The 27,756-nt window shown below is 45.2% G+C and overlaps 1 protein-coding gene across 1 annotated transcript in view; it reads right to left on the minus strand.

The window, feature by feature from the left end:
* The window catches only part of ITGA8 (integrin subunit alpha 8), a 194,490-nt gene extending 168,180 nt beyond the window's left edge, over positions 1 to 26,310 (minus strand). Inside the window, exons 1-2 of the mRNA XM_002717427.5 lie at positions 25,873 to 26,310; positions 25,146 to 25,279 (exon numbers count right to left, since the gene is read on the minus strand). Of these exons, the coding sequence (XP_002717473.2) occupies positions 25,146 to 25,279; positions 25,873 to 26,078 (340 nt within the window). The 5' untranslated portion in view covers positions 26,079 to 26,310. The remainder of the gene's footprint in view (positions 1 to 25,145; positions 25,280 to 25,872) is intronic.
* Between the last annotated feature and the right edge of the window lie 1,446 nt (positions 26,311 to 27,756).

A 27,756-nucleotide genomic window follows, 5' to 3' on the forward strand; every position in this document is an offset into this window, starting at 1 on the left:
TCTCTCCCCCCATCTCTCTGCCTCTGCCTCTCTGTAACTTTGCCTTTCAAATAAAATAAAACTTTTTAAAAAAAATTTTAGAAATGTTATGTTCAAATATGTTGCCATTTTGCATTTATTTAAATGTCCTCCTCAAACTTATCAAGAGAAATTCACATGTATACAAATAGGTTTCAACTGACAAATACAAATTGTATATCTTTATGATGTTAACATGTTTTACCATATGTATAAACTGTAAAATGATGCAATCAAGTCAATTAAGATATTCATCTCTTAACATAATTATCTTTCTTCCTATGTGCAGTTAAAAACATTTAAAATCTGTTCTCTTAGCAATTTTCTTTTCTTTTTTTTATTTATTTATTTGAAAGGTAGAGTTACAGACAGTGAGAGGGAGAGACAGAGAGAAAGGTCTTCCCTCCATTGTTTCACTCCCCAAATGGCCGCAATGGCTGGAGCTGAGCTGATCCGAAGCCAGGAGCCAGGTGCTTCTTCCTGGCCTCCTACACTGGTGCAGGGATCCAAGGACTTGGGCCATCTTCCACTGCTTTCCCGGGCCATAGCAGAGAGCTAGATCAGAAGAGGAACAGTTGGTACTAGAACTGGTGCCCATATGGGATGCTGGTGCTGCAGGCAGAGGATTAACCTATTGTGCCACAGCGCTGGCCCCAAGCAATATTCAAGTATACATTATTTTTTAAATTTTAGGCCTTAAGAAAATGCATATATCTTTTCTATCACTCTTATTTCCTTCTGGTTCTAACTGCACAGTTCTAACCTGTGCTATGTCAGTAATAGTGAAGGAATTTCTACAGATATTTGTACTGGGACATCTTATTTGTATGTTTCCTTGGATATGAATTTTATTTCCTTTCTTAACTATAATAAGTACCTGACAAAATGAACTTTTAACTCCTAATAAGTAAATCCAAAATAAATATGTAATTAAACCTTCAATTGAGTTTACTTTAGATGACCGAATTTTTATAGAAGAACAAATTATATATATTTAATCTTAACCTAAAATGTACATTTTGACACAGTGGCAGAAATCATGAATTTTCTTCTTTTTTTAAAGATTTATTTATTTATTTGAAAGGCAGATTTACAGAGAGGCAGAGAGAGAGAGAAAGAGGTCTTCCATCCACTGGTTACTCCCCAGATGGCCACAACGGCCAGAGCTGGGCCAATCTGAAGCCAGGAGCCAGGAGCTTCTTCTGGGTCCCACACAGATGCAGGGGCCCAAGGACTTGGGCCATCTTTTACTACTTTCATACGCCATAGCAGAGAGCTGGATCGGAGGTGGAGCAGCTGTGACTTAAACTAGTGCCCATATGGGATGCCAACTCTGCAGGCAGCGGCTTTACCTGCCACGACACAGCACAAGCCCCCAAATTTTCTTCTTAAAAATCTTATGGTTTTGATATTTCTGGAATTTATTTTTAGGAAAAAAAAAAGCTCTGGAAATCCTCACCCAAAGTGCATATAACTGGCAAAGAATTAGAGCATCTTACAGCTTGCTCTGGAAAATATAAACATTTCTATTTGTGTCTAGGAGCTTAATTATAGAACTCAGAGCCAAAGTCACCATCACTGACTAAATGACCTTGGGCAACTGAATTAATCTTCTGGAGCTTAATTTTTTTCTGTAAAAGTGAGGCGGAGAATACTTTTCCTCAATCCCATCCACAGGTGATCGTAAAGTCACTGAGGCCACATGAGATAAACTGAATGCTCCTTACAAACTGGGAGGGCACATTCTGCAGAAATCCCACAGTGCAACTGAAGGCCAGGACTTTATTCATTTCTTTCTTTTTTTTTTTAAGATCTCTTAATGTGAGAGCAGAGTGACAGAGAGAAAGGGGTGGGGGACAGAAAGTTCCATCCGCTGGTTCACTCCCCAAATGACCACAACATTCAGGGCTGGACAGTGCAGAAGACCGGAGTCAGAAACTATCCTAGTCTCCCAGCATGGAGTAGGGACCCAAGCACCTGCCCCATCACCTGCTGCCTCCCAGGCGTACTAGTGGGAAGCTGGATTGGAAGCAGAGTGTTGGGACCCAAACCAGGCATTCTGATAGGCTTAACCTACTGTGCCACAATGCCTTCCCCTAAACGTCCATAACTTTAAAAAAAGAAAATCTTGTAATTGGAAACCTGGAAAGTCATCTTAGCCTAAGAATTGGAGAGAATGCCACAGAAACACAAGAATAATGTGTTATTTGTGATTTGTAGCACTTGGGAATGAAATGAGTGACACCTCACGAGACGATCAATGTGGCTTTGATCAACCACAAGAGAAAAGTGCTGCGGTCGCTGTGGGATTTCTAAATTGCTGGAAAGAAGAACACTGGCACCTCAAAAATTCCCACACGGTCAAAGGAGATTCCAGAAGAATTTTAGAAAAGCAAGCTTCTCTGAGGAAGGCAATGAATTATGGGGAAAACAATACCAATTCCAAGCTGGGTCTTGCCTCGCTAGATAAAATGGCTCCTGATGCATGTTTTCTGCCAATATGGGTTGGACTGGGTAAAAAACAGACTGAAAGTGTGAACTGTGGGTTGTATTTCAGCAGCAAATTTCTTCTGAGCCAAGAGTACAAATGAATGGACTTTGTTAGTTCCAAATCTAGTCCCAGGTACACAACAGATGACTAATCCCAGGTCTGACAGAGATGATTCCAGTCTAGGTGCATAATCTTTTCATTGATCTTACAAGTAAAAAAAAAAAAAATCATCTTTTTACCATTCTGGTTTTTTTTTTTTTAAATAAACTCTCTGACTGTAAATCTGACATTATAAGTTGATGAAATGTCAACTAAGATGGAATTGGGTTGCCTGTGAAGGTGCCATTTCCCTAATTTCCGAACAAGATTCCTTGATGTGTTGCAAGTGAGCACAGTGTCTCATGTTGCACAGCAGGATGTTTGATTGACCTTGATCTGACCTCTACTGAAAGTGACCTCCAGCACCACTTCTGCCCCGCTAAGCACTCCTCTGTATGCCAAGGGCAGAAAACCTGAGAACCACATCCTCCAGGCTCTCCTCTGAGCAGGATTCTGGATGAACAAGAGGCTCATGGGAGATCTGGGAGAGGGAAAGAGAGAGAAGCCATTTTTTTTTTTTTTCTGGTGGTAACTGCAGGCTGCCCTCTGGGCTCAGGCGTGACAGATATGATGTTGCCAGCAGCTCCCAGAGATCTCCAGAAAAATCATGCCTGTGGTGCTGAGCTGAAGTCCTGCGAAGCCCAGACTTCCAGTTTCCTTGGTCCCTAGCCAGCAACTTCCTTGACCTTCCCATTCCTGCTTTTCCCAAGCCTCTGTAGGGAATTCATCCCTCATTCGGCTTCTGTTTTCCAATCCAGACCCAAATCCTGATGGATGCACTGATGGGAGTGACATTTGAAGCGGACCACGTGTCCTCTGGGGCAGCAGGAAGGCAGCAGGGTACCTGGGGCACAGCCACCCAAACAGAGCTCTTCCCAGGCCCCATGGGCTGGGAGAAGGTGGATCCTGTTAGATGTCTCAGCAGCTCCCTCCTGAGTGTATCACAAACTACACAGAAAACAAAGCCTGAAGCTAGAAGAACTTCATGGTGATTGCAGACCATTAACAAAGTTAATAAATAAATAGAATTCCAATTAAGAAAATGTTCAAGAACAGGATCAATGTTTAATACTATGAAAGAGCTCTGAAATCACTAAGAAAAAGGCTAAAGTTCCACAGAAAAAATTTAAGGACTTGAACAGGCATGGCAGGTAGAAATAAATCCTGTAGCCTTTAAATTCAGGGAGATGGCATGAGCCGCAAATTAACATAATAATGATCTCACATTTGTTACCTACCTGTCAAACAATAGCCATATTCATTCTGTGTTCAAGGTAAGAATTCCACGCAGTATTTGAAATGGCCATTGGGAGTCCTGGATCAAAATCTTACACATACATTTTCTTTTCACTGAAAAATTCTCTTAGGAAATACCAACATAAGGACCCAATGTGAAGATACTGCTCTATTGTTAATGGTATCAAAAACTGGAACAACTTAAATATTCATAGTAAAATATACTAAGAAATCCATTTTTAGCTTTTTTCTGATGATTTTTAAAAAGTACAAAGACTTAATATAACCAACACTTGCATTCGCACTGGACAGGCTGACAACGGTGAAGTTTTTTCACATTCACAAACATGTCTATCTGTTATCTATCCCCAGTACCAATCCCTTTCACTTTGCCACCAAATAAATGCACTGTGTGTGCTTCTGATAATCTAAAAATAACATCTACAAACAGTATGGAGTAGAGGAATGCCAAACTCCTCTGTAGAGGACCAAATAACGACTGTGTGCGACTTTGCAGTTTCTGTGGACTTTTTGTCATAACCACTCAATGCTGCCCTTGTAGCAAAAGCAGCCTGCAGTCTGTATGTTAAAAAAAAACAGGCTGGGCTGTGTTCCCATAAAATTGTGTTTGTAGACACAGAAATTTGAGTTTCATTTAATTCTCATGTGTCATGAAACATCATTCTTTAAAAATTTTTTCTAGCCATTTAAAAATGTAAAAACAACTTTTAGCATATAGGCTGTACAAAAACAGGAGGCAGACCAGATTTAGTTGTAGTTTGCCAACAAATGACAGCATACGCTTTAGTCTGTTCCTTTTAACTAAAAATAAATGGCATTAGTACGTAGCAGTCTGTACTTGTGTTTTATGTTTAATTGTTTATGTTTTCAAGAGAAATCTATAGACAGCTAGCTAACCAGCCAACTAACTAGATAAATACATCGATGTATAGGAACCTAAATGAATGTGTCAGTGAATGGATGAACAGACACATAGATCTGGTTCATCCTTTTTTATTTTTTTATTTTTTTTTTTTTTTATTTTTTGACAGGCAGAGTGGACAGTAAGAGAGAGAGAGAGAGAGAGAAAGGTCTTCCTTTGCCGTTGGTTCACCCTCCAATGGCCGCCGCGGCTGGCACTCTGCGCCGGCGCACTGCGCTGATCCGATGGCAGGAGCCAGGTGCTTCTCCTGGTCTCCCATGGGGTGCAGGGCCCAAGCACTTGGGCCATCCTCCACTGCACTCCCTGGCCACAGCAGAGAGCTGGCCTGGAAGAGGGGCAACCGGGACAGAATCCGGCGCCCCGACTGGGACTAGAACCCGGTATGCTGGCACTGCAAAGCGGAGAATTAGCCTAGTGAGCCGCGGCACCGGCCTGGTTCATCCTTTTTAATTCCTGCATATCGTAACCCACTGAATAATCACCAATTTTTATTCATCTATTCTGGGGCTGGCTGCTCTGCTTCTGATCCAGCTCCCTGTTAATGCACCTGGGAAAGCAGCAGAAGATGGCCCAAGTGCTTGGGGATCCTGCCACTCACAAAGGGGTAGCTGGATGGAGTTCCAGGTTCCTGTTGTGCTCTGGCCCAGCCCCAGCCATTTGGCCATTTGGGAAGTCAAACTGCAGATCGAAGTGTGTGCTCTCTCTCTCTCTCTCTGTTATTCTGCTTTTCAAATTAATAAATAAAACTTTATTTACTCCATTTAAGTATGAAACTTTAGGTTTTTTGATTTTCTACTAGCTCTGAGCATAGCATCTCCATGTCCATCTGCATAGATACAAGGATTCTCTCTGTAGTGGATTAGAAATGACATTTCTGGGTCAGAGAAAGAGCATATCCAATCATCAGATACCCCAGCTGAACTCCAAGGTGTCCCTGCCCACGCCCACCTCAGAACACGACAGAGGAACCATCAGCACTTGTTACTGGAGGAGTTTTTCCCAACCCCAGTGAGTACAAAATGGTATCTCACTCTGCTTCATTTACATTCCCTTGGCTTTTAGCAAGTCTGATCATCTTTCATGCTGATGGACCCTCGCTTATTTTCTTCTCTGAACTGTCGATCTCTATCCTTTGCTCATTTTTCATTTGATTATTCATTTCATTAATTAGTAAGAATTCATCACATGTTTTGGGCATTGATTCTTTTTTCCATATATATGATGCAAGTATATTCTCCCAGTTTTTTTTCCCTCATCTTGTAACTATGAGGATTGTTGTGCATCTGGAATTTATTGTATATAATACGGCAGAGATATCTTGTTTCAAGCCAGTGGTTCCAACGAGCCATCTCTTTTCTCAGGGATTTGTAGTTCCGCCTCTGCAACAATAACTCCTGACATGATCTCAGTGGCCAATGGGATCTGGCCTCTCCCGCCTTCCCATGATGCCTGGGCTGCAGACATGCCCAGCTTTCTCTGTCTGGCCATTGCTTTCACACTGCCCGCTGCCTGGACGGCTCCTTCAAGAATGTTCCTTCAGAGACGCAGTCCCCGAACGGCCACGTCAGTCTACTCTCTGTCATTCCTTCTCTCATTGCCCATTTTCATAGCACCTATCATGCATTCAGAGCAGACAGTATTAATTTGCATGCTTACTAACTATTCCTTTGCAAATGCACATGAATTCCATGAACAGACATGCCCTCTGCTTCACCTCTTTACTTCCCTCTTCTAGAACTGAGCCTGGCACACAGTAGGTCTTCACTAAGCATCTGTTGAATGAATGAGCAAGCTCCCATCTATTTGTTCAGAACTTTATCTAGGGTACATTGTTCAGTAGGACCCCATTTTTATTTAAAAGTCAAACATTCTGTGTACAGGTGTGTGTGTGTGTGTTTAGACACTAAACTGTGGATGATGGTTATCTTGAAAGTAGACAGTATATATGCTCCAGTGTTTTTTTAATCTTTTTTTTTGAATTTTTACTGTAATCATTGTTACATCTGTGATCTGAAAAATAGAAAACCTGAGATACCAAAAGATCTATGAACCAACCTGGGAAATTTAGATGAGGTAGAAGCAATAAAATTAAGTGGGTGCATCCTCTGTTTCTGGGCTGTGAAGCCATCTCCCTGAAACTGGCAGCTTTGGTCTCCGGGCAATCCGGGTAGATATCCCAGTGGCTGGTGAGCCTGCTAGCTTTGAGTTTCTTGATTCACAGGAAAATGCATTTCAGAGCAGACATCAGGGAATGTAAGCTATGGTGCACATATGGGCTACAAACAGATTTTTCTAATCTTGTAGCTTAGTAAACTGGGAAGAATTATAAGTGAAGATGGATCACCGTGGGAGAGGGGGAAGACGAGTCACACCAACACAGGTGTGACCAAACATTTTGGCAGTCAGGGTAAGTTTTTGAAAACTAGTCATAAAGCTTTCAACCTTGAACTGGAAAACAGTAGGTTTCCCTATCACCTTCAAACACCAAGTCCATCCCCCTCAGGACTTCGTTAAAACTGCTGCAGGAGCTGTGCAGACACTACCCATCAGGAAAGGGCAGAAGAAATCTTGAAATGTTTGTTCATAATCTATACCACAGTCACATCTCTGCTGTAAAAATTACACCTAGTAGAGACAATGTATCTGAGGACAGAGAATACTCATATGTAAAATTCAAAATAAGACAGCTGTGGCCAGAGTGTTCCTTGTCTAGAAGAAACAAACCTGAGGAAAAAAACTGGGCTGATTTTTATATCATGGAAAATTAAATTCCTAATTGTTTGACTCCCCATACTCCAAAGCCATTGGCAAGCACCAGGAAAGAACACCTCTGTAGTCTTCCTACTCTTGCGAACCTTCAGGTACTTAAGAAAATAACCTACCAATTCATTTTTTCCTTATTATGTTCAAAATGTATTATTCTGATTAAATGATTTCTATATAACTGGGATTTGGGATCTGTAGCATGTATGCCTACTGTATACAAATAGTTGCATGCACACACACTACATAATTTTCTTGTAATTAGGTCCAATCTAAATGTCCCGACACACACGCGTGAGGACCTTGAGCCTGAGCCTGGCGTCCAGGGCAGGGCTTCCCTTTCCGGGAGGTGACTTCCCTCTGTCCCCGGTCCTGTCACCCCAAGCCCTTCTCTCAGACATTTCTCTTGTGAGGCTCTTCCTTGTTTGCTAAGTCACTTCCTTAAAACTCTATTCCCAAATGTAGTGCTCAAAGCTCTTTTTTTTTTCTTTTTCACAAATTCTTTCAGATTATTGTTTTCATTTTTTTAGGTAATACAAAATAACAAAATTTGTATAGAGAATTATAGAATGTAGCAAGTGAAATTTTATTAGAATCCAACTCCCTAGACATGGCTGCTGTTGAGTTTGGTAAACTCATGTAGCCATTCAGAATTTAAGAGACTTCTAGTTCATTCCTCTTGTTCTTAGAAAAATAAGCTATTATCTTATAGAAATCACAAGGCTTTTCTTTTAAATTGCTTGCTCATAGCACTATTTAAATGTTCCATTTCATATATAACAACATATTAATTAATGTAAAGGAGCTTAATGTATGCCTTTAGAGTTTTAAAAGTAATGCTCTTTTTTTTTTTTTTTTTTTTTTTGACAGGCAGAGTTAGACAGTGAAGAGAGAGAGAAAGGTCTTCATTTACCGTTGGTTCACCCCCAAAATGGCCGCTATGGGTGGCACGCTGCGCTGATCCGGAGCCAGGAGCCAGGAGCCAGGTGCTTCTCCTGGTCTCCCATGAGGGTGCAGGGCCCAAGGACTTGGGCCATCCTCCACTGCACTCCCAGGCCACAGCAGAGAGCTGGCCTGGAAGAGGAGCAACCGGGACAGAACTGGCACCCCAACTGGGACTAGAACCTAGAGTACTGGCGCCGCAGGTGGAGGATTAGCCTAGTGAGCCGCGGCGCTGGCCCTAAGAGTAATGCTCTTAAATACAGGTGTAGAAAAGCAATAGACTGTATTACAGTTTTCCTATTACACAGTTTTCCTGCTCTGGATGAGAATATAAATTTCCTGCTATAATTATTTCCATGTCTAGATGGTCTTCCCCAGAACAAAGATCATGTTTCTAACTTCCTGTTTTGAATCATGACTGTGCCTAACCAGTGTTCTTTGGAGGTTTGTTTAGTAATAAAAAATTAATGAGTTTGCTACATCATATACTATTACTTAATATGTTTTTCCATGTGTAACTTGACTAAGATCTGATGTAGGGTTTGTCCTGAAATATGGATTTCTGCTGGTACGAGGCCAGTGGGTTTTGGGGTATCACGCTAACTTACATGGTGCAGGGAGAGGATCAAGGAAAGGCTTGTCTCTCCAATGGACATGGGAAGCCATCTGTGGCAGATTAGGATGAAGTCAAACCTCTCAAGGATGGCACAGAGTTGTCCGCAGTTGGGTTGTATTGATTGAGACATCCGCTGTGACCTCATCCTCTGTGACTCATGCCTCTGCATCCACATTGGCTAGAACAGTGTTCTCTCTCTCCTGCTCATCCCAGAGAGACACACACACATGTGCATGCATACATACACACACACACAGCACTCTTCAGTTCTGACCTCTTAGTACTGTCCTCTCTGAAGAGCCGTCCCTGACACACAACAAGCACCTCCTTCAGACACACATAGGAGTCCTGCTTTTGCACACCTAAAACCTTCTTCACTTTTCTCCTCTTACAGCATTTATGATGGGAAAAAAGCTGCTGGGCATGGTGCAAGTGTTTGGTGCAGTGGTTAAGACACATTTAAGATGCCCAAATCTTGGCCGGCGCCGCGGCTCACTAGGCTAATCCTCCACATTGTGGCATTGGCACACTGGGTTCTAGTCCCGGTCGGGGCGCCGGATTCTGTCCCGGTTGCCCCTCGTCCAGGCCAGCTCTCTGCTGTGGCCCAGGAGTGCAGTGGAGGAGGGCCCAAGTACTTGGGCCCTGCACCCCATGGGAGACCAGGAGAGGCACCTGGCTCCTGCCAGTGCCGGCTGCGGCAGCCATTGGAGGGTGAACCAACAGCAAAGGAAGACCTTTCTCTCTCTCTCTCTCACTGTCCACTCTGCCTGTCAAAAAATAAAATAAAATAAAAAAAGATGCCCAAATCTCATACTGAAGTGCCCAGTTCAAGTCCTGGCTACTCAGCTTTCAATCCAACTTCCTGCCAGGATGCACCCTGGGAGGCAGCAGGGGATAGCTCAGGTGCTTGGCTCCTTGCCACCCATGTAGGAGACCCAGACTGAATTGTGAGCTCCTGGTTTCAGCCTCACCAAGTCTTGGCTGTCGTGGGTATTTGGGGTGTCTTTCAAATATAATGAGAATAAATAGGTAAAAATTTTAAAAATTACTGTCAGGTACTAGTCTTCCATCCGGCTTGATTCCTGTAATGTCAGAGACAATGTCTGTTTTGTTCACTATTTTTACTTAACATAATGGTGGCCTATTAGCCAAGCCAGATTCTGCTCCAGGCTTGCCACTTTAAATCCAGTCTCCATCCTGAAGCCAGAGTTCTTTATTAAAGGCAAAATCTGGCTCTAAGAATGCTGGCCTTGCCAAGATCACTCTAGTCATTCCCAACCATAGAGCTTTTCTTTCAGCTCCCTGAATTTTCATGTCTTTTTCTTATCTCTAGATTTTCTCACACCTGGAATAACACCTAGGATCACGCATCTTGGTCACAGGCACAGCTGGGGAACTGAGAGTTCTCCACAGGGCTTAGATGTCACCTGCCCATTGTCAGGAGCACGGCATGATTCTGTTTAGTGCCCAGTCATTGATTTGCTTCAAGAAGTAATGAAAACCTCTCAGCATTGGAATCTCAGGAAGCTGGGTAACTGACACAAATTTCTTCAATATGACCTCAAAGGAACACTTTTGGATACAGGATATGATTGGATGTAGGATGAAGGCTGTGTAACCTTGTCTCCCAATAGCCCTTGAAGATATATTTACACTCCCTCCTGTCGTATGGTTGTGTATTCCCCAGGATCCCACATCTCTTGTAGTAGAAAGGGTCTCAGCCATTTACAAGCAAAACAGTTCATACTGTGGTTCTATATGCACTAGGCACTGCAGAATTCAAACTCTATGTCTGCAGCTCATCCTTTTGGAAGATTAGTACTTCAGAAGAAATCATTCTCTATGAGATCTTAAATCTTGAAATCTGACCTTGCCTAGCAGCTAAGACACTGCTTGAGATGCCAACAGCGCATGTCACAGTGCCTGAATTTGAGTCCTGGCTCCAGTCCTGATTCCAGCTTCTTGCTAATGCAGACCTTGAGAGACAGCATGTGATGGCTCAGCTGTTGGGCTCCTGCCACCCATGTGGGAGACCTGGGTGGTGTTCCAAGCTCCAGGTTTCAGGCTGGCCCAGCCCTCTGTCTGTCTGTCTTTGTCTCTCACATTAAGTAAATAAATACTTTCCTAAAAGAAATTGTACCCTCAACAGATAGGACAATGGTGTTGGACAAGCCAAGGTAAAAGCGTATTCATTCCTGTGTATTGTCCAATTTGTTCTGCCATTCTGCCACGACAGTTCGCACTTGTTTCCCCCAGCTTTCTCCTCTACTCACCCTCCTGCACTCTCAGCTGACAACCTTGCTTCTCATTTCACAGACAAAATAAATAACATGAAAAAGGATCTCTTTCTTGCTCCTCCCAACAAACTTGCCAACCTTCACTCAGATTCCCTTACAACTTCCCCCATCGTATGCAAGGGTCCCATCCATTCTCACCCATGCAAGAAGCTGCACCTGCATGCGCACCTCTCACTCATCATTGTCCCCTTTCACCGTGAGCATTCCTATTAGACTAGAAACCGGCAGAGTATCTTGTTGGCTGTTACATTGATCTGGTCCCATTTATAGGAAAACTCCTAGAAAAAAAAGTGGCCACAATGCCCGCTGCCTCCAGACCGCCATCTCCATTTGCTCCTGACATATTCCACTGCCACCCCTTTTTTCAGTTGCCAAATCAAATGTCCGAATTTCAGTCCGAGTTTCACTATACTTCATCAGATTTTCTTCATAGGCTTCATGCCTTTTCTTGAACCTAATTGGCCACTCCCCCTTGGTGTTTTGTCACACATTGTCCTCAACTGTCCTCTATTTCCCTAAAGGTCAGAGTGCTTCAAGACTTGATCTCAACCTTGATCTCATCACTTATCTGATCTTCTGACTGCTTCTCTCCTCTTCACCCAACACTCACTCCCTGAGCCATGGCCTTAAATGTCTTCTACACACTTATTCCAAATTTAAATCTTCAGACATTTTGCCTGAGTGCTGGGTTTATTTATCCAAGTGCTCATTTGACACCCACTTGGATGTCTAAGAAGCATCTCACATTACACATATCTGCATTCAACTCTTTGATGTTTCCTCCTTTCCCACTGTTCCCTGTCTCAATGCCATTCCTCTAATAACTCAGGTCAAAATTTCCTCTTTCTTACACGCTCTTCATCTCATCCATGCTTATATCCTACTACATGTAGTTTCAAATAAATCCAAACTCCAACCATTTCTCAGCCCTCCTGCCTGTCACAGAATTCAAGTCTGTACTTCTTTTTCACTGGACAAGGGGAATGAGATCCTTCATAGCCTCCTTGCTCCTGTTTTGGTTTTCCTACAGTCAACTATTCCTACAGAAGCTGAAATGAGCCTTCTGGAAACATGATGTAAATAATGTGACTTGTCTACTCAAAGACCAACATTTTCTGCCCATCACTCTTAGAATAAAATCCCAAATCCTGACTCTGGACATTAAAGTACTAGATAATCTTACATCTTACATTATAAGACATTCTTATAATCCTATATCTTGCTCCCTTGCCCAATTTTCTGTCCCCTTTTCCCTGACTCACTTCCCTGTAGCCTAATGGACTTTAGCTGTAGCCCAAGCACAGTGTCATCTGCAGACTTTCTTACATCCTAGAACACTCCTCCCTGGAGATTTTGGGATTCCTTCCCTCGTCAAATTTAAGCCCTTGCTCAGATATCACCTCCTCAATGAGACCTTCTTTGTGCACCTGTGGTAGGTGCACCCACTGTGAGCACCCAAAAGACCTACATCATAACCTCTGAAACCTGTAAGTAGGTCACACAGCAAAGAGGAATTAAGTTTGCAGGTGGATGAAGGCTGCCAATCAGTTGACCTTAAAATAGGGAGATTAACCTGGGCTCTGCAGGTGGGCCTAATGTAACACGGGTGCTTTTAAGTGGGCGAAGAAGGCAGAAACAGAGAGGAAGCAGGGGGAGGATTCAGCCCAGATTTGCTCGATTTGAAAATGGAAAAGGTCCAGGAGCCAAGGCACGTGAGTAGCTGCAGAAGCTAGAAAAGGAGAAGAAGCAGTTCCCCCAGGGTTTCCAAAAGGAACAGAGCTGCCCAGGGAGACAGATTACAGACGTTGGCTTCCAGAACTGGTTGGGTCATCAAGTTATATAAAACTACTAAGTGTGTGGTAGTCTGTATTAGCAGCAATGGAAATCTAAAGCCTTACCTAGTTTAAAATAAATGTGAATACATACACACACACACCACTCTCTGTACCTCCATCTTACCTTATTGGTTTTTCAGCTTGTCACTGGCTGCTCACTATAAACCCCACAAGGGCAAGGTCTTGGGCTTTGTTCTTGGCCATACTCCAGTGCTAGAACTATCTCCTGATAGAAGTCACTAACACTAGTCACTGAGACTTAAGCTTCCTGTCTGCTAACACTAAGGCTTTATTTTTAACTGTACTGTTTCCCTTATGCAATATTCTTATAAGTTAGAGTGTATGAAGGTTAACTCATGACTCCAGGGCAAAAGTCTGGATGATACAACTGCAAGTCACTGTGGAGCCGGGGTGACAGGAGGCAGGCACCCAGCCTTGGAGATGATACCTGTGGTAGAGGACAGGGACAGCGTGGAACAGGTTGGGGACTGATGGTGGGTACAAACGTCCCACTCATGTCTTCCAATCTGTTGACAGAAACACCTTACTCCAATTGTCATGCTCTTTTATGGGCTATAGATAGCAATTTTTTTTGCTTTTTTAAAAAAGTTTATTTATTTATTTGACAGTCAGAGTGGACAGTGAGAGAGAGAGAGACAGAGAGAAAGGTCTTCCTTTTCCATTGGTTCCCCAATGGCTGCTGCAGCTGGCGCGCTGTGGCCGGTGCACTGCGCTGATCCGATGGCAGGAGTCAGATTCTTATCCTGGTCTCCCATGGGGTGCAGGGCCCAAGCACTTGGGCCATCCTCCACTGCACTCCCTGGCCACAGAGAGAGCTGGCCTGGAAGAGGGGCAGCCAGGACAGAATCCGGCTCCCCGACCGGGACTAGAACCCAGTGTGCCGGCATTGCAGGCGGAGGATTAGCCTATTGAGCCAAGGCGCCGGCCTATAGATAGCATTTTGACAGGTGTGGGTAACACTTGTTATTTAATTAAGTTGGCATCACCAACTTCCTAGGCTTCCTTTGGCCTAGGAAATGAATGTCAATCTGACTGAATCGAGTGTGCAATCTGCCACATCCCCTTTCTGATTAGGGTTAGGGTGATCTTGGATACTTGTCTCAATCAGGAGCCTCAGTGGTTCTGGGTCCGTGGGTGGCTTGAAGAGGCAGAGCCTCCCCATCAACTCACATTGAACACACGCCGTGAGCAAATAAGCCGTGGTTGCGCTAAGCTAGAGGCTGGGGATCGTCTCTGTCTACAGCAATACCTGGGCATGCTTCAGACTAATAAAGGTGAGGAGAAGTTATGAATGTCCTATTCTGTGACACTAGTAGATTTCTTTAGTTCATGAATTCTTACTGCCTTTCCTAAGAGAATATGCACTGTGACTCTCACAGAAGCAAAGTGAATTCCGCCATTTTCAAATTCATTTTTCGTGGAAACTCATTTTTCTGTACTCACTCCAAAGACTCATGTAAGGAGATTTTGGAATCAGCTGCTCCAGTCTACTTTGTCAGTCCCCTCGTACCCCATGCTGACTTCTCACTCTTGTGTGCTCAACCAGTATTGTTCACAAGTATGTTGAAGCACTCCTAACGTAGGTTAAAAAGTTGTGTAAGCCTACAGAATACAGACACACCTTACTCGAGACTGAGTAGAAGAAGAATGTGCCCTCAAAGAAATGCTCCAGATTTTATAGCTCGTCCTTGACACACTGAGGATGTTTTAAAGGGAGAAAAGCCTTACTATATGTAACAGATTAAGAACAAAATATCAACTCACGTTGTAAAACTGAATCCTGCTTCATGAGTTTACCTGGCTATTTCGACTCTGTCAAATGCCTTCCATTTTCTAAGGTTCACAGGGTTATTGGAACTACAGCCACTCTGATTTTCTCCAATGGTCTTTTATAACATGTTCTGTGAATGGGCCACTATTTAGAAAGATTGTGAATTAACTTCCTCTGGCTTGTCTTTCCCATTTTCAAAAGCAGTTCTACTCACAAAACCACCTTTCTTGTTCCAAAAGGCTATAGAACCTGACACGTCAGACTATGAAGCCTATGCAGGTATTTCAAAGGGGTTCAGGGAAGTGGGATTAAATGATAAGTTTGTTTTGCTGTAAAAATTGTTTGAAATCCTATATACCCAGGGTCTTCAGAAAGTTCGTGGAAATGCATATTATGAAAAAACTGTGCATGGATTTCAAAATTTTTTAGCTTTTTGAAGTACTCTCATATTTCTATTGATTTAAAGACAACCCAGAATGAAAAACAGGTGAGACCCACAACTGCATTTTGTTTTTACACATATTCTTATTAGTGAAAATATCCTTGGTCTTCAGTACTTTGAAACACAAGCACCCACACACAAAGGAACACATTTCCAAGCCACCCTTCTGCTAACACCCAAGACAACGTGGGAGCAACTGAGATGGTCTTTCTCCAATACAGAGCGTTCATTGTGAGCGTTCGTTGTGCATCTTCACATCACTCAGTGCATCCAGTTATCTCACCTAGAATGTTTTCCATGTTTATTTTTATCATTATTTTTCCTGGTCATCAATAAACACCTTTTCACGGTTTGAAGACAAGAAAAAATGTATTAGCAAAAGGAGGGGGGAAATACAGTTTTAATCACATTTCCCAAAAATGACCTCTCATTGTGTCTCCCTTTTTATACACTCCAAAAGCCATAGACATAATCTTAAACACTATGACTTTCCCTTAACAAACAAAAGTGTCTTCCTATACTGATTCCTTGTAGACTTCATTTTTATGGTCACATAATGTTTGTGTGGTTTAAGCCCTAACCCATATGTATTTAAGCTATTCAAAACACCACAGTTTTTAAATGTTATGCCTGTTTTCTTCCAGAAATAGATCTGCAGCAACTGTAGAATGAATATCCAGAAATAGGAGGGTACTTCAACAAGTTCATGAAACACGGCATTAAAGAATAAGTTTATTTTGGTGCAAAACTTTTGAAACCCATGCATATTAGGGGTCTTCAAAAAGTTCATGAAAATAAGTATTAGGAAATCTTAAGCACAGACCCAGTACGATCCACAGAATCTCCCCCCAGGTGTGGCAGTGGAAGCCAACCTTCAATAGCCAAGTCTTGGCTCCTTTTCAGCTGTCTCTGTTGTCACCTCCCATGACGTACGCAGTCTAAGGCAGCCCCTCTTGCCACCCTGCTTACATGACTTTCCACTTATCATAGTATATCACAGTAAACAGTGCATCCCTCAAACCCAGCAAGCGCCCATCACATACACCACGTCCCCACCCACCTTGGGCCCATGACCTCGTGCCTATTTCTTACCTACCCAGAATGCCTCAGTGTGCCCTCTCTCTTCTGCCCTTGTCATGTCCTGGAAATAAGGGCAGATTAACACAGAGGCCTTCCTGGATCAAACAGGACAAGCGAGGAGGAACATCGACCTAATGTTAACAAGCAGTGTCCTGTAGGGTGCTTGTACTAATCTGGACAACTACAACCGTCTGTTTGAAGTGACATCTCTAGTTTAGTGGCCCTCAGGGGAGGGGTCCTAGGCCTACATTTCCTAAGGGTAAGGGAATTAGATAAGCATGGCGCTTGATTGCACGGATGCATTCTGACTCAACATCTTTGAGTTCACAGTCCTCTCACCAAACCCATTCTGAACAAAGGTCTCTAAATTGATGGAATGATACAGTACCTCTGACACAATGATCTAATCATTCAGCCTCATCTAGAGGCAGTATACTACACTCTTCAGGATTAATAGGTGCCCTTGCACTTCCAGGTGTAATCAGAGCAGACGTACCCATAGTGCTAAGAACTGAATGCCCGCCATGTACATAGCAATGGCCACAAAACCAAATTGAATCCTATCAAATATACAGCTCTCTTGCATTTTCTGTAAGGGTTTTGGTACCATTCATGGGGGCAGAGTGTTTTTTGTTTACAGAAAAATTCACTCTGTGATATATAGTTGTATGGGTTTTGATGAATACATTTCAGTACAGTCAAGTATCCACCCCCACAATCAGCACACAGAGTCCATCACCCCCCAAACTCCTCTAGAGTCAATCCCCCCTCCTCCAGTGCCCAGCAGTTATTTCTATACTTACTTTCTCAAACCTATGTCTTATTTTTTCTAATATCATCAAAAGAGCAAAGACCACTTCCATCAATGTTTATGTATTTAGAGAAGTCTCTCATTCAGCAGAGCCCTGCGGTGATCCCCGACATATTTGTAGTCCAAGTCCTGGCCTTTCTGTGTGGTTGAGGTTGAGGTCTGCTCCTTCCAGAATGTCTGGTGGCCTCTGTCTGAGAGCTGCCCACCCAAATCCCACAGCAGCCTGCGATGGCTGTATTGGTAGAATGTTTGGAGTTTAAATCACCTGCCAATGAATCACAATTTGCTTTCATATCTTAAATATCCTTCTAACATACCCTAGAATTGACACTATTTGAAATCAATTTTAATGTTTCATTCTGCAAATATAGTTTGTGCAATAAACACATTTTGATAATATGTACTTAAACTGAAGCGTTAATTGTAAATGTCCTAAGCATGCTTGCTGGTCCGAGAATGAATGGGTCCTTGGAATACAATCAGTTAGCCTTTGATGCATCTGCCTCTAGTCTCCATGTTCCTGGATATGGATGGGGCAGGCAGGGTACCCCTGAGTTGAGCTCTCGGCAGGGTCAGGAGCTGTTGTCATCAACATGAGCAGAGCCTCTCTATACACAGCAAGTAAAGCTGCAGTGTGTACCTCTCAACCGGTCAGCTCAAAGGTCCCTTAGATTAACTTCAGAATAACTTCAGGACCGTGTCAGACAATGCTCGCAGAAGGCTGCAGCCGCTGCACGAGGTATTCCTGCCAAGGACCTGCACGGCTGTTCCCTCACACAGACTTCTAGCTTCTTGAAAGAATTTTGCAGATTAAGCAACAGGCGCCTAATGTTCCTACTACTCCACTAGCCATACAGCAGATCTGTTTCCCATTTCTAGCTGGAGTTTCAAGGACTTCCTTTTTTCTAACTGCTTCCTTGGTTGCTATGTGTGGTAGGGACCGCTGCCTCCTCCCTTCTCACATCAGGGCTGACTTGCGCTCGTCATGTGGGAGTCTGAGCCCATAGAGATTCAGGAAAGGTGGCTGCCTCCGCCAGGCCAGTGTAACCGGGCATAGTGGCTGAAGGGAATCGCTCCAGAAAAGATGGCATCCACCTAAAGCACCCTTGACGGCTCACTGGGAGCAGCCCTTAGCAGAGGAAGTTCCCTAGTAATACACGCAATCGGACTGCAAAAAGTCTATGGAAAAATGGGATGAAAACGTAGATTTATTTTGGTGCAAAAATTTTTGAAATCCATGCATAATTTTCCCATCATATGCAATTTCTATGATGTCTTTTTTTTTAAAAAAAGATGTATTTATTTATTTGAAAGGCAGAGAGAGAGAGAGAGAGAGATTTTTCCATCAAGCTGGTTCACTCTCCAAATGCTCCTAATAGTAACAGCCAGAAGGGCCCAGGCCAGGCCAATGTCCAGATCTCCTTTCAAGTCTCCAACATTGAGTGGCAGGAACCCAAGTCCTTGAGTCATTATCCACTGCCTCCCAGGGGCGTTAGCAGGAAGCTGGATTGGAAGCAGAGGGGCCAAGACTCAAACTGGCACGCCAGTATGGGACATGGACCTCCCAAGTGGCAGCTTTAAGCCACTGTACCACAGTGACCACCCCTACAAGACCCCTTTGTATGCATGGTTTTCAATTCTTTTTGCACCAAAGTTTTAATGTAGCTTTTAATTCCATTTTCCATGAACATTTTAAAGTTCCCTTGTGTGTGTGTGTGACTGTGTATGTGTGTATTTTTTCATGAGTAGCAAACCTTAATCTGATTATGGCATTTTTATGGCATTATTAATTCTTATAAGGAGTAGGTTATCTTTGGATTTCCTTCTTCCTTTGTCTACTTCCAATTGAACCCATGGCAGCCCAGCTTTCTGCTGTCCCTGACTGCTATATATGTGTTAAGTCCTCCAGCATTGACTTGGGGAGCTCTAACCTACATTTTTTTTTTTCTTTTCTTTGTTCCTGAACAAAAACGGATTCCTTTCTGGGGAAGTTAGCACAGTAAGACTTATGTGACCAATATGTTTCACAACTCTCACATGAGAAAAGGGACACGCCCAACCCAACACTATCACACACAAAACACCCTGTGCCAGTCCAGTCCCAGAGCCAGACGCCTGAAGCTGCTTCTTATTGTGGGTTCACTCAACACAAAATAAAACAGAGCCCCCAAAACAAAGGCTTCTTCTGGTCTCCAGGCTGAAACACGATTCTGACAAAAATCTTGCCATTCTGGAGCTTTGAAATATCCTAACCGAATGGTCCTCCATTTATAAAAGTTTTTTGTGCTTAAAAAAAAAAAATACTAAATTAAGGCCAGGCAGATGACTTCCAAATCTCAATGGCACCACCCACCTCTTCCTGTTCCCTTTTCATGTGGGTCCCTAATTGTGAGTGGTTCCCAGCTGTATGTCTCTCTGTTACTGTTAGTGCCAGCAGGATGATCATCACCAATTAGCACATGCCCTTATCTCCCTCCTTTCATTTACACAGTATGGGAAACAGAGATCTGCGTACTCCGTTCCTGTTCTTGTTGCTCCAGTTCGCCCTTTCATGATTCCACAGGTGAGCTGGCTGTTCCCCTGTTTCATTCATCCTCCGCTTTGGCAGAGAGGGTTTAATCTGACAATCCTTATTTAAGCCACACATTGATTTGGAAAAAATGTAGGAAAAAGAAGAAATGAACCTTGAAGTAGACTGGGCAACGAGAGGCTTGGGTTTGGCAGATGTGATGTTTTAAGTTAAGACTTGGGGACGTACTTGAGAGAGTTCCTGAGGCAGAAGTGAAAGAAGTCAATTTAGTGATGGGGAAAATTGTATGCTGTTGAAGTAAGAGGGAAAGACAGAAGGGAGAGGAGAGAAGCCTTTTTTTTTTTTTTTTTGGAACCACTTGATTTTGTACAGAGCAGGAAAATTATCTGCTCTTTGCCCCTCCCCCCCACCATATGTGTCCCTCAAGTTTCCTTTTCTGGACTTGAAAGGACCACAGAGTTGAATGGTATTCAGGCATTTGAAGTGCTGGGCTAGCCTACGCTTCCTCTGTCCTTGCATTTATCGTGAGAAGTAGCAAAAGAAAAAAAAATCTAAGTTATTTGACCTGATAGAAGAAAAATGAATAATGATTATTTAATGAAAAAAAAACTCTGGAAGGTAGCTTAATTAAAAAAAAAAAGCATTTAAAAAATAATTGAGGTCCAGGATCACAATTGGGTTCAGTAACTAGATTACATGCCAATCTCCCTCTGTGTCTAGGTTGAGAAACGTGGTGGGTTACTACAGCAGAACACTATTAGATATCCCAGGGTCCTGCAGAGGATGAAAGAACTTCATTCAGAGGTCCGATTTCGGGCTGGCACTGTGGTGCAGTGGATAAGCTGCTACCTATGACACCAACAGCCCACATGAGTGCTAGCTGGAATCCCTGATGCTCCGTTTCTTTTCTTTTCTTTTTTTTTTTTTTAACAGGCAGAGTGGACAGTGAGAGAGACAGAGAGAAAGGTCTTCCTTTGCCGTTGGTTCACCCTCCAATGGCCGCCGCGGCCGGCGCACCGCGCTGATCTGATGGCAGGAGCCAGGTGCTTCTCCTGGTCTCCCATGGGGTGCAGGGCCCAAACACTTGGGCCATCCTCCACTGCACTCCCAGGCTACAGCAGAGAGCTGGCCTGGAAGAGGGGCAACCGGGACAGAATCTGGTGCCCTGACAGGGACTAGAACCCGGTGTGCCGGCGCCGCAAGGCGGAGGATTAGCCTAGTGAGCCGCGGCGCCAGCCTGATGCTCCATTTCTGCTCCAGCTTCCTGCTAATGCACCTGGGAAGGCAGTGGAGAATGGCCTGAGTGCTTGGGCCCCTGCCACCCACTTGGAGACCCCGGGCGAGCTCTGGGCTGATGGCTTCAGCCTGGCCCAGCCCTGCCATGGCAGCCAATTGGGGAGTGAGCCAGCAGATGGAAAATCATTCTCTCTCTGTCTCCCTTTCTGTAACTCTGCCTTTCAAATAAGTAAGCTTTATAAATATAAAAAAAAAGTCAAATTTACTTAGGATGAATTCAGATCTAAAAGTAGACAGGGAGAGTCGCAGGTACCTTTACAGCAGGCACGCACTCACGCCTGACACAGCACCCAGGTGCGTGGATGTTAGTGTGTGGGTGTCCGGCACTCCGAGCCACCACCTCATCCGGCAAAGACATCTTTTTCCCTTGTGTGGGGCAGTCGTCGATTTCTGGCAAAGGGCAGAGAGTAACTCAGGGGCAGCTAACTGGGGGATGTGAGGGGGGCCTCTCATCCTGCAGGGAGCCTCAGAAAACCAGAAGCATTTCCGACCCGCAGTTCCTGCCAAGACAGGAGCCGCTTCCACACCCCTGATGCCTACAGCCCTTCAACCAAAGCTGCTCTTCCCTTCTGGCTCCTCTCTGCAGGGTGGCTGTCTTTGGCACATACGAAGCTAACACTGGGGTGGGGGAACAGGAGACACAGAAAGGCAAACAGTGCCTTTCAGGGCTCCGTGGGAACCCTTCGTGATCCTGAACTTGCTCTCCACGAGGACCAGTCCTCTCCCCATTGCTGGAAGGAAGACAGAGACAAGAGTCGGGCTTTGGAGCACAGCAGGCCTCCGTTCCAATCCTGTCTGCAATGCTGACCAGGCTGCGGGCTTGGGCACAGTTTTGGAGGCTGGTTTCCTTCTGCATGCAGTGAGTTTTACATCATTGTTTTTGCTATGGATTAGAAACAACGTCCATAAAATGATTGATACACAGTAGTGATCAATAAATACAATCCATCTGGCAGCGCTGACTGCAGGACCCAGAGGCAGCCATGCTGCCTGCTCCCACCTGAGTCCACTCTGCTCACAAATCAGACACACAAATGAGAAATAGCTACACTGGCTTCTGCTGTACCTTCTTAGCAAATGGCAGCTACTGCCTATTCCGCTGTCTGGGGGCACCTGCACAAGGTCACGGGCACAGGCGAAGGAGGGTCCTCAGCACCCACTGGATGAGGAGCAAGCACTGGAGCTGGGGGGCCTCTGGCTCCTTTCCCCACCCATTTCCAGGCCAGTCCTAGTCCTAAACAAAGTTTCTGGACCCACAGTACCCCCTGATGGCTGACAAGAGGAACTTTCTTTTCCCAGCCAGTCTCATCTTCTAAATAAATCCACGAGTCTGGACCACTCCTTCCTGGCAAATTGCAGCCTCTGCTGCCTTGCATTTTAGAAAAGTTTCCTGCTCAGAAATCTCAGGACCATTCATTCCCCTCCCTCTTTCTTCCCTTGCTTGCTTCCATCGACGAAGGCTTAAATGACTGTGATCACGCTTGATAAGCAAACAGTAGGCTGGGTTCACACACCTATCGGGAGAAACCTGGTACACTTAAAAGTAAGACAGTGTCGAGCCAGCCCCATCCCCCTCGAGAGCCCTCAGAGGCACACATCTGCCTTCCTCAGAACAGGCACGAAAGAGGCCCTCGTCTTTCTGCAACTCACAATCAGCGTGCCTCGACGTTATTTTCCCATTTATTTAACAGGCAAAATTGCACTAGTTTGTTCCCTGATGTTTCATTGGAAATATCGTTCCACTACAATAAGGGTTAAGTGCATTCCTGTGGGCTACTCTGGAAACCAAAGCACAATTTTTCAGCATTAGTTCTCTATGGGAAAGTGAATTCAAAGCTTCAAACAATTGCTTTAAAATGAGCTTTGGAAAATGCAACCTACTACAGTTTAACGTTGGAAACTTGGGGTTAGGTGTGGTTGCTTTTCAAAAGTTCCTATTTCTATCTGTATCACTGTGGCTTCTATCTGCTGAGCCAAGACATTCACCAGGACCAGTACTTACAAAGGTACTCAGATGCAACTTCCCTGTACCACCAGTGATTCTTCTTTTATCAAGGAAAAAAATACACTAACCAGGCCTTGGTTTGATAGATGACAGACATGTCCTAGAAGGTTATTAAATTCACTTCCATGTTATGGTCAGCTTCTTGCTGAAAACACATCAAGTATGTCTCAAAATATAAATGCTCCTTTCCGTAACGTACATCCAATACCTTTATTTCTCAAGGTCTGAATTTAAAGTATTTTTACAATGCAAATGAGTTAGACATGAATAATTTAAATGGAAGGAATTTTATGCTTAAATGCATAACTTCTGATTTGGAAAGTTTATCTGAAACTAGAGAGCAGTAACTTGAAGGCATCTCAAATCCTGATATAAACAACTACTTAAAACTTGTCACAAATAAACATCAAAAAGTATAATTTTTCCAATTACCGATACTAAAAATTGGTGGAAAATAACTGACTTATTTCAAAGAATGGTGAGTAGACTATTGTGAGCACATATAGACAGACATAAGGAGCATTTTCAAATGCTTTTATCAAATATTTTCCTAAGTTGTTCATAAATCAAGGAAGGTTGGCATAGGACTTTTTCTTTGAAATGATTTACATATGCATAAAACTGAAATTATTTTATTTTTAACATAAAAGGACAAAGTAACAGGTAGATATCACCTAGCCTTCATCGAACTCTGCAGAAATGGATACGTAAATGCTAATATCACAATAATTAAAATACAAAGAAATCGAGTACAATGTTGTAAAATTAGTGGTGCTTAAAAGGCATTGTAAGGCCGGCGCCGCGGCTCACTAGGCTAATCCTCCGCCTAGCGGCGCCGGCACACCGGGTTCTAGTCCCGGTCGGGGCGCCGGATTCTGTCCCGGTTGCCCCTCTTCCAGGCCAGCTCTCTGCTGTGGCCCGAGAGTGCAGTGGAGGATGGCCCAGGTGCTTGGGCCCTGCACCCCATGGGAGACCAGGAAAAGCACCTGGCTCCTGGCTCCTGCCATCGGATCAGCGCGGTGCGCCGGTCACATCGCGCTGGCCGCGGCGGCCATTGGAGGGTGAACCAACGGCAAAGGAAGACCTTTCTCTCTGTCTCTCTCTCACTGTCCACTCTGCCTGTCAAAAAAAAAAAAAAATTAAAAAATTAAAAAAAAAAAGGCATTGTAAATGGGTTGCCCATCAAAGGCCATTATTTGAGCTGGCATACTCACATTGTTCTGAGAAAAGATTATTTGTTCTCCAATAATGCATACCTTTTAAGTTCCTAAAGTTTTCATGCTATAGATTAAAACACTCAGTGTTAATGTTTTTGAAAGCATTACATTTAAATTATTTTCTCAGGACCCAAAGAGAAAACACCAGAGGAAACATAACCAGACTGAACTGTTTAAAATGTATTTTCCCTTTAATTAAATAAGAAACATCTGTCTGGGGATTTTAGAAATCAATGTAACCCATCCACACTCTGCCTGTACTAGTTTGCATCCAATGTCCAATATTTTGAAAGAAAATTCTTTCTTTCTGTAAAGAATTAAACAGCACCATGGAGTGATGTCTGGGTCTCCCTCTGGAGTGTGGGCACAGCAAGCGCCAAGGACCACTCTTTTCCTAGGTTTATCCTGGGAAAGCAACCAAAGGCTCTCCGTAGTCAGTGACGGTGTCATTTTTCTACTCCTGCGGAGCGTCCGCTCGCCCTGATCTCCAGACAGAAAGGCAACAGAAGTTCCCGGGATGCATCAAGCACACACGGACCAAACAGGAGCATGCTCCCTTCCCCAAGGCACACTAAAGGTTTCCCTCGCCTTCGCCCGGAGTTGAAAGAGCGGATTTCTCTAGGGATCTGGGCAGCCCACAGCACAGGCACAAAGAAAGGGGGAGGTGACTCCAGTACGGCTCTGGTTCCTTCCAACCAGGGCGCACAGTCCGGAGCGACAAACATCACTTACTGGTGGTGTCGAACGGTATCTGCTTGCACTGCGCAGCCCCCTCGGCCGGCCAAGGGCAGTAATAGACGGCTCCCCCTTCCACGATGTCGGGCTGGCTGGTGTTGGCTTTGGGCGCCCCCACCAAGACGCTGGCTCTGCGAAAGGGGTTGCAGAAGGTCACTCGCGGGGAGATCACCGCACGGCGCGCACGCCAGCCAGCCTCAGCGGCGGCCTGCGAGCTGAGACGAGAGCGGGGGTGGCAGGCAGCAGCCCATCTACCGAGAGGAGACTGTCAAACCTAATTTCCTCTTGGAAACCTGGTCTCGGAGAGGGTGCCAACAGCCCCAACTCCTCTCTAGGTGGAGCTCTGTGGCTACAGCGAGATGACAGGAGGGGGGCAAGGGGTCGCAGAGGACGGAACCCGGCTGCTTGTAGCCCACACCGTGGGCCAACAGATATCGGGGTCCTTGCTAACAGCTCGGGTCGATTGGTTCCCTTTCTCTGCTTTGTAGGAAGCACCGGTCTTTGTGCCCGGGAGCTGCCCGGACTCCGCGTTCCATGCAAGTGGCTTGTCTCCAGTTCAAAGTTTGCAAGGCACATGCAACATGCGAGGGGGCTGGGGGCGGGAGCGGGAAGGGACTTGGAATGCCAGACCGCCACTGCCATCCGGCTGCTGGCAGAGGGGCAGGTACCAGACCTGCGAGCCGGTTCGCCCACGCGCGCGGCTTCCCGCGGCCGAGTGACTTACGTGCGAGCGTCAGGTATGTGGAAGTCCACAGCGTAGCCGAAGTAGCTGCCCTCGGGGCCTCCGTACACCGTGAGCTTCTCCACGTCCAAGTTGAACGCCTGCGAGGCGGGGGACCACAGCATCCCCAGCGCGGCCGAGAAGCACCAGAGGCTCGCGAGCCGCTGCGCCAGTCTCCCTCTGGGACGGCGGCGCTCCCCGGCAGACATTGCCCTGCGCCTCCGGCGACTGATCACCGGGGACCGGCAGCTGAGAAGCCCGATGGGGCAAAAGACGAGGATGGCGTCTGGCGGTCCCCAGACGGTCCCGGGGCCGGTGTGTGCGGCGCGTCCTCAGTGACAGTCCCCGCGTCTGCTCCCGCCAGCCCGTCCCGCCGGCTCGGGGGGCTGGCCCAGGGGATCCGCGCGCTCGCCCTCCTCCCGCAGCGGGCGCGGGGCTGGCGAGCTCGCGGCGCCTCCTAGCGGCGGGTCCCCGGGCTGCGGGCCGGAGCTGGCCACTCCCGGGACACCGGAGCCTCCCGGGCGGCTTGGCGCCCGGCGCCTGTTCCGGCTGCCTGGATTTCTTTTGCCATCGCATCTCCAGGACCAGCTGGGTCTCGCCAGTGCCACCTCAAGCCATGATCCATGTAGGGCGAGGGTTTTGCTCTAAATGCACAGCTTGGCTGGAAGGTGAAAGTCGCAGGCAGGGTAAAGCTGTTATCTTTGCGTCCCCAGGTTCCCAGGTGTTCTAAGGTGTTTTAGTGGCAGATGTACACTTAGCAGGAATTTGAACAGGAGGCTCAGACTTGGGAATTGTGGTAGGAGAGGTGGAAGGAAAGTATTAAAGACACAAAGGCTGGGATTGAATGGAATAAAAGGGATTGGTTAGGGAGTGGTGAGAAATGGGGCTGGATGGCTCTCTGGCGGAGTCTTAATGAGAAGAACGTTTAGGGAGACAAAGGAAGCCAGTTCTAGAGCAGAGACAGGACAAGCCCACAGGGATTCAAGTTTCACGGCCAGGGTGGCCGAGATGGCAGTGGGAAGCTACTTGTTGAAAGGAAGAGAAAGCAAAGAACCTGTTTGCCTCAATGCATTGGGTCATCAAGACCCAATCTGGTCATCGGAAGGAAGGAAGGGGAGGTGGGAAAAGTAAGAGACAGGGCGGTGGGCCAGCACGGTGACAGAGGAAAGAGCCTGCAGTGAGTGTGAAGCTTCTACTCCGAAGACAAGGATGACAAGCCGCAGTGGGGGCAGGGTGAGCAGGTTTGGGAAGTGGGGGTGGATGAGATGCTGGCCCTGTGGACTGTGTGTTACTAGCCTGGGATCAGTACCAAAAAGCCAGGCTTTCTCATTTCCCTTACATCAGAACCCACTTGGTAGACTGATTTGAACTTGATGTCTTCACTCGTCTTGTTCCCATAAAAATACTAAAAATAAATAACTTATCAGAAGCTTCCCTGGCAAATCATCACGTCTGGATAATTTCCTAACTGGATCACTCTTTCCCAGATAAGGACTGAAGAGTAGATGATCTAAGACTTTCTATCCCAGTCCAAAAGTCCATCTGTATGGAGCACACGGTCCGCTACTCGCATCAGGTGGCAATTGTTAATGAAAGTGAGGGTCTCCGCTGTATGTTCCAATGCAGGATGCACATGTGGCCTACACGTGGGAATGCTTGGAGCTGTCAGGGACGCTGAGGCTAGGGAAGAACAAGTCAATCATTTCCTGACATGGCATGCTTGCAATTGGGGAAGTTATCATACTGCAGGCAAGCCACAGGTTTATGTGAAATGTCTACGTAGGTAGAAAGCAATGGCGTGACCCTAGACACGATCCTGACCCATATCATGACTGACTGGACAAAACCAGCTGTGCACGAGGGCACTTCAAAACGCTCTTAGAAAAT

Source organism: Oryctolagus cuniculus, chromosome 13 (assembly GCF_964237555.1).
Source record: "Oryctolagus cuniculus chromosome 13, mOryCun1.1, whole genome shotgun sequence".
In the NCBI taxonomy this organism is placed as follows: domain Eukaryota; kingdom Metazoa; phylum Chordata; class Mammalia; order Lagomorpha; family Leporidae; genus Oryctolagus; species Oryctolagus cuniculus.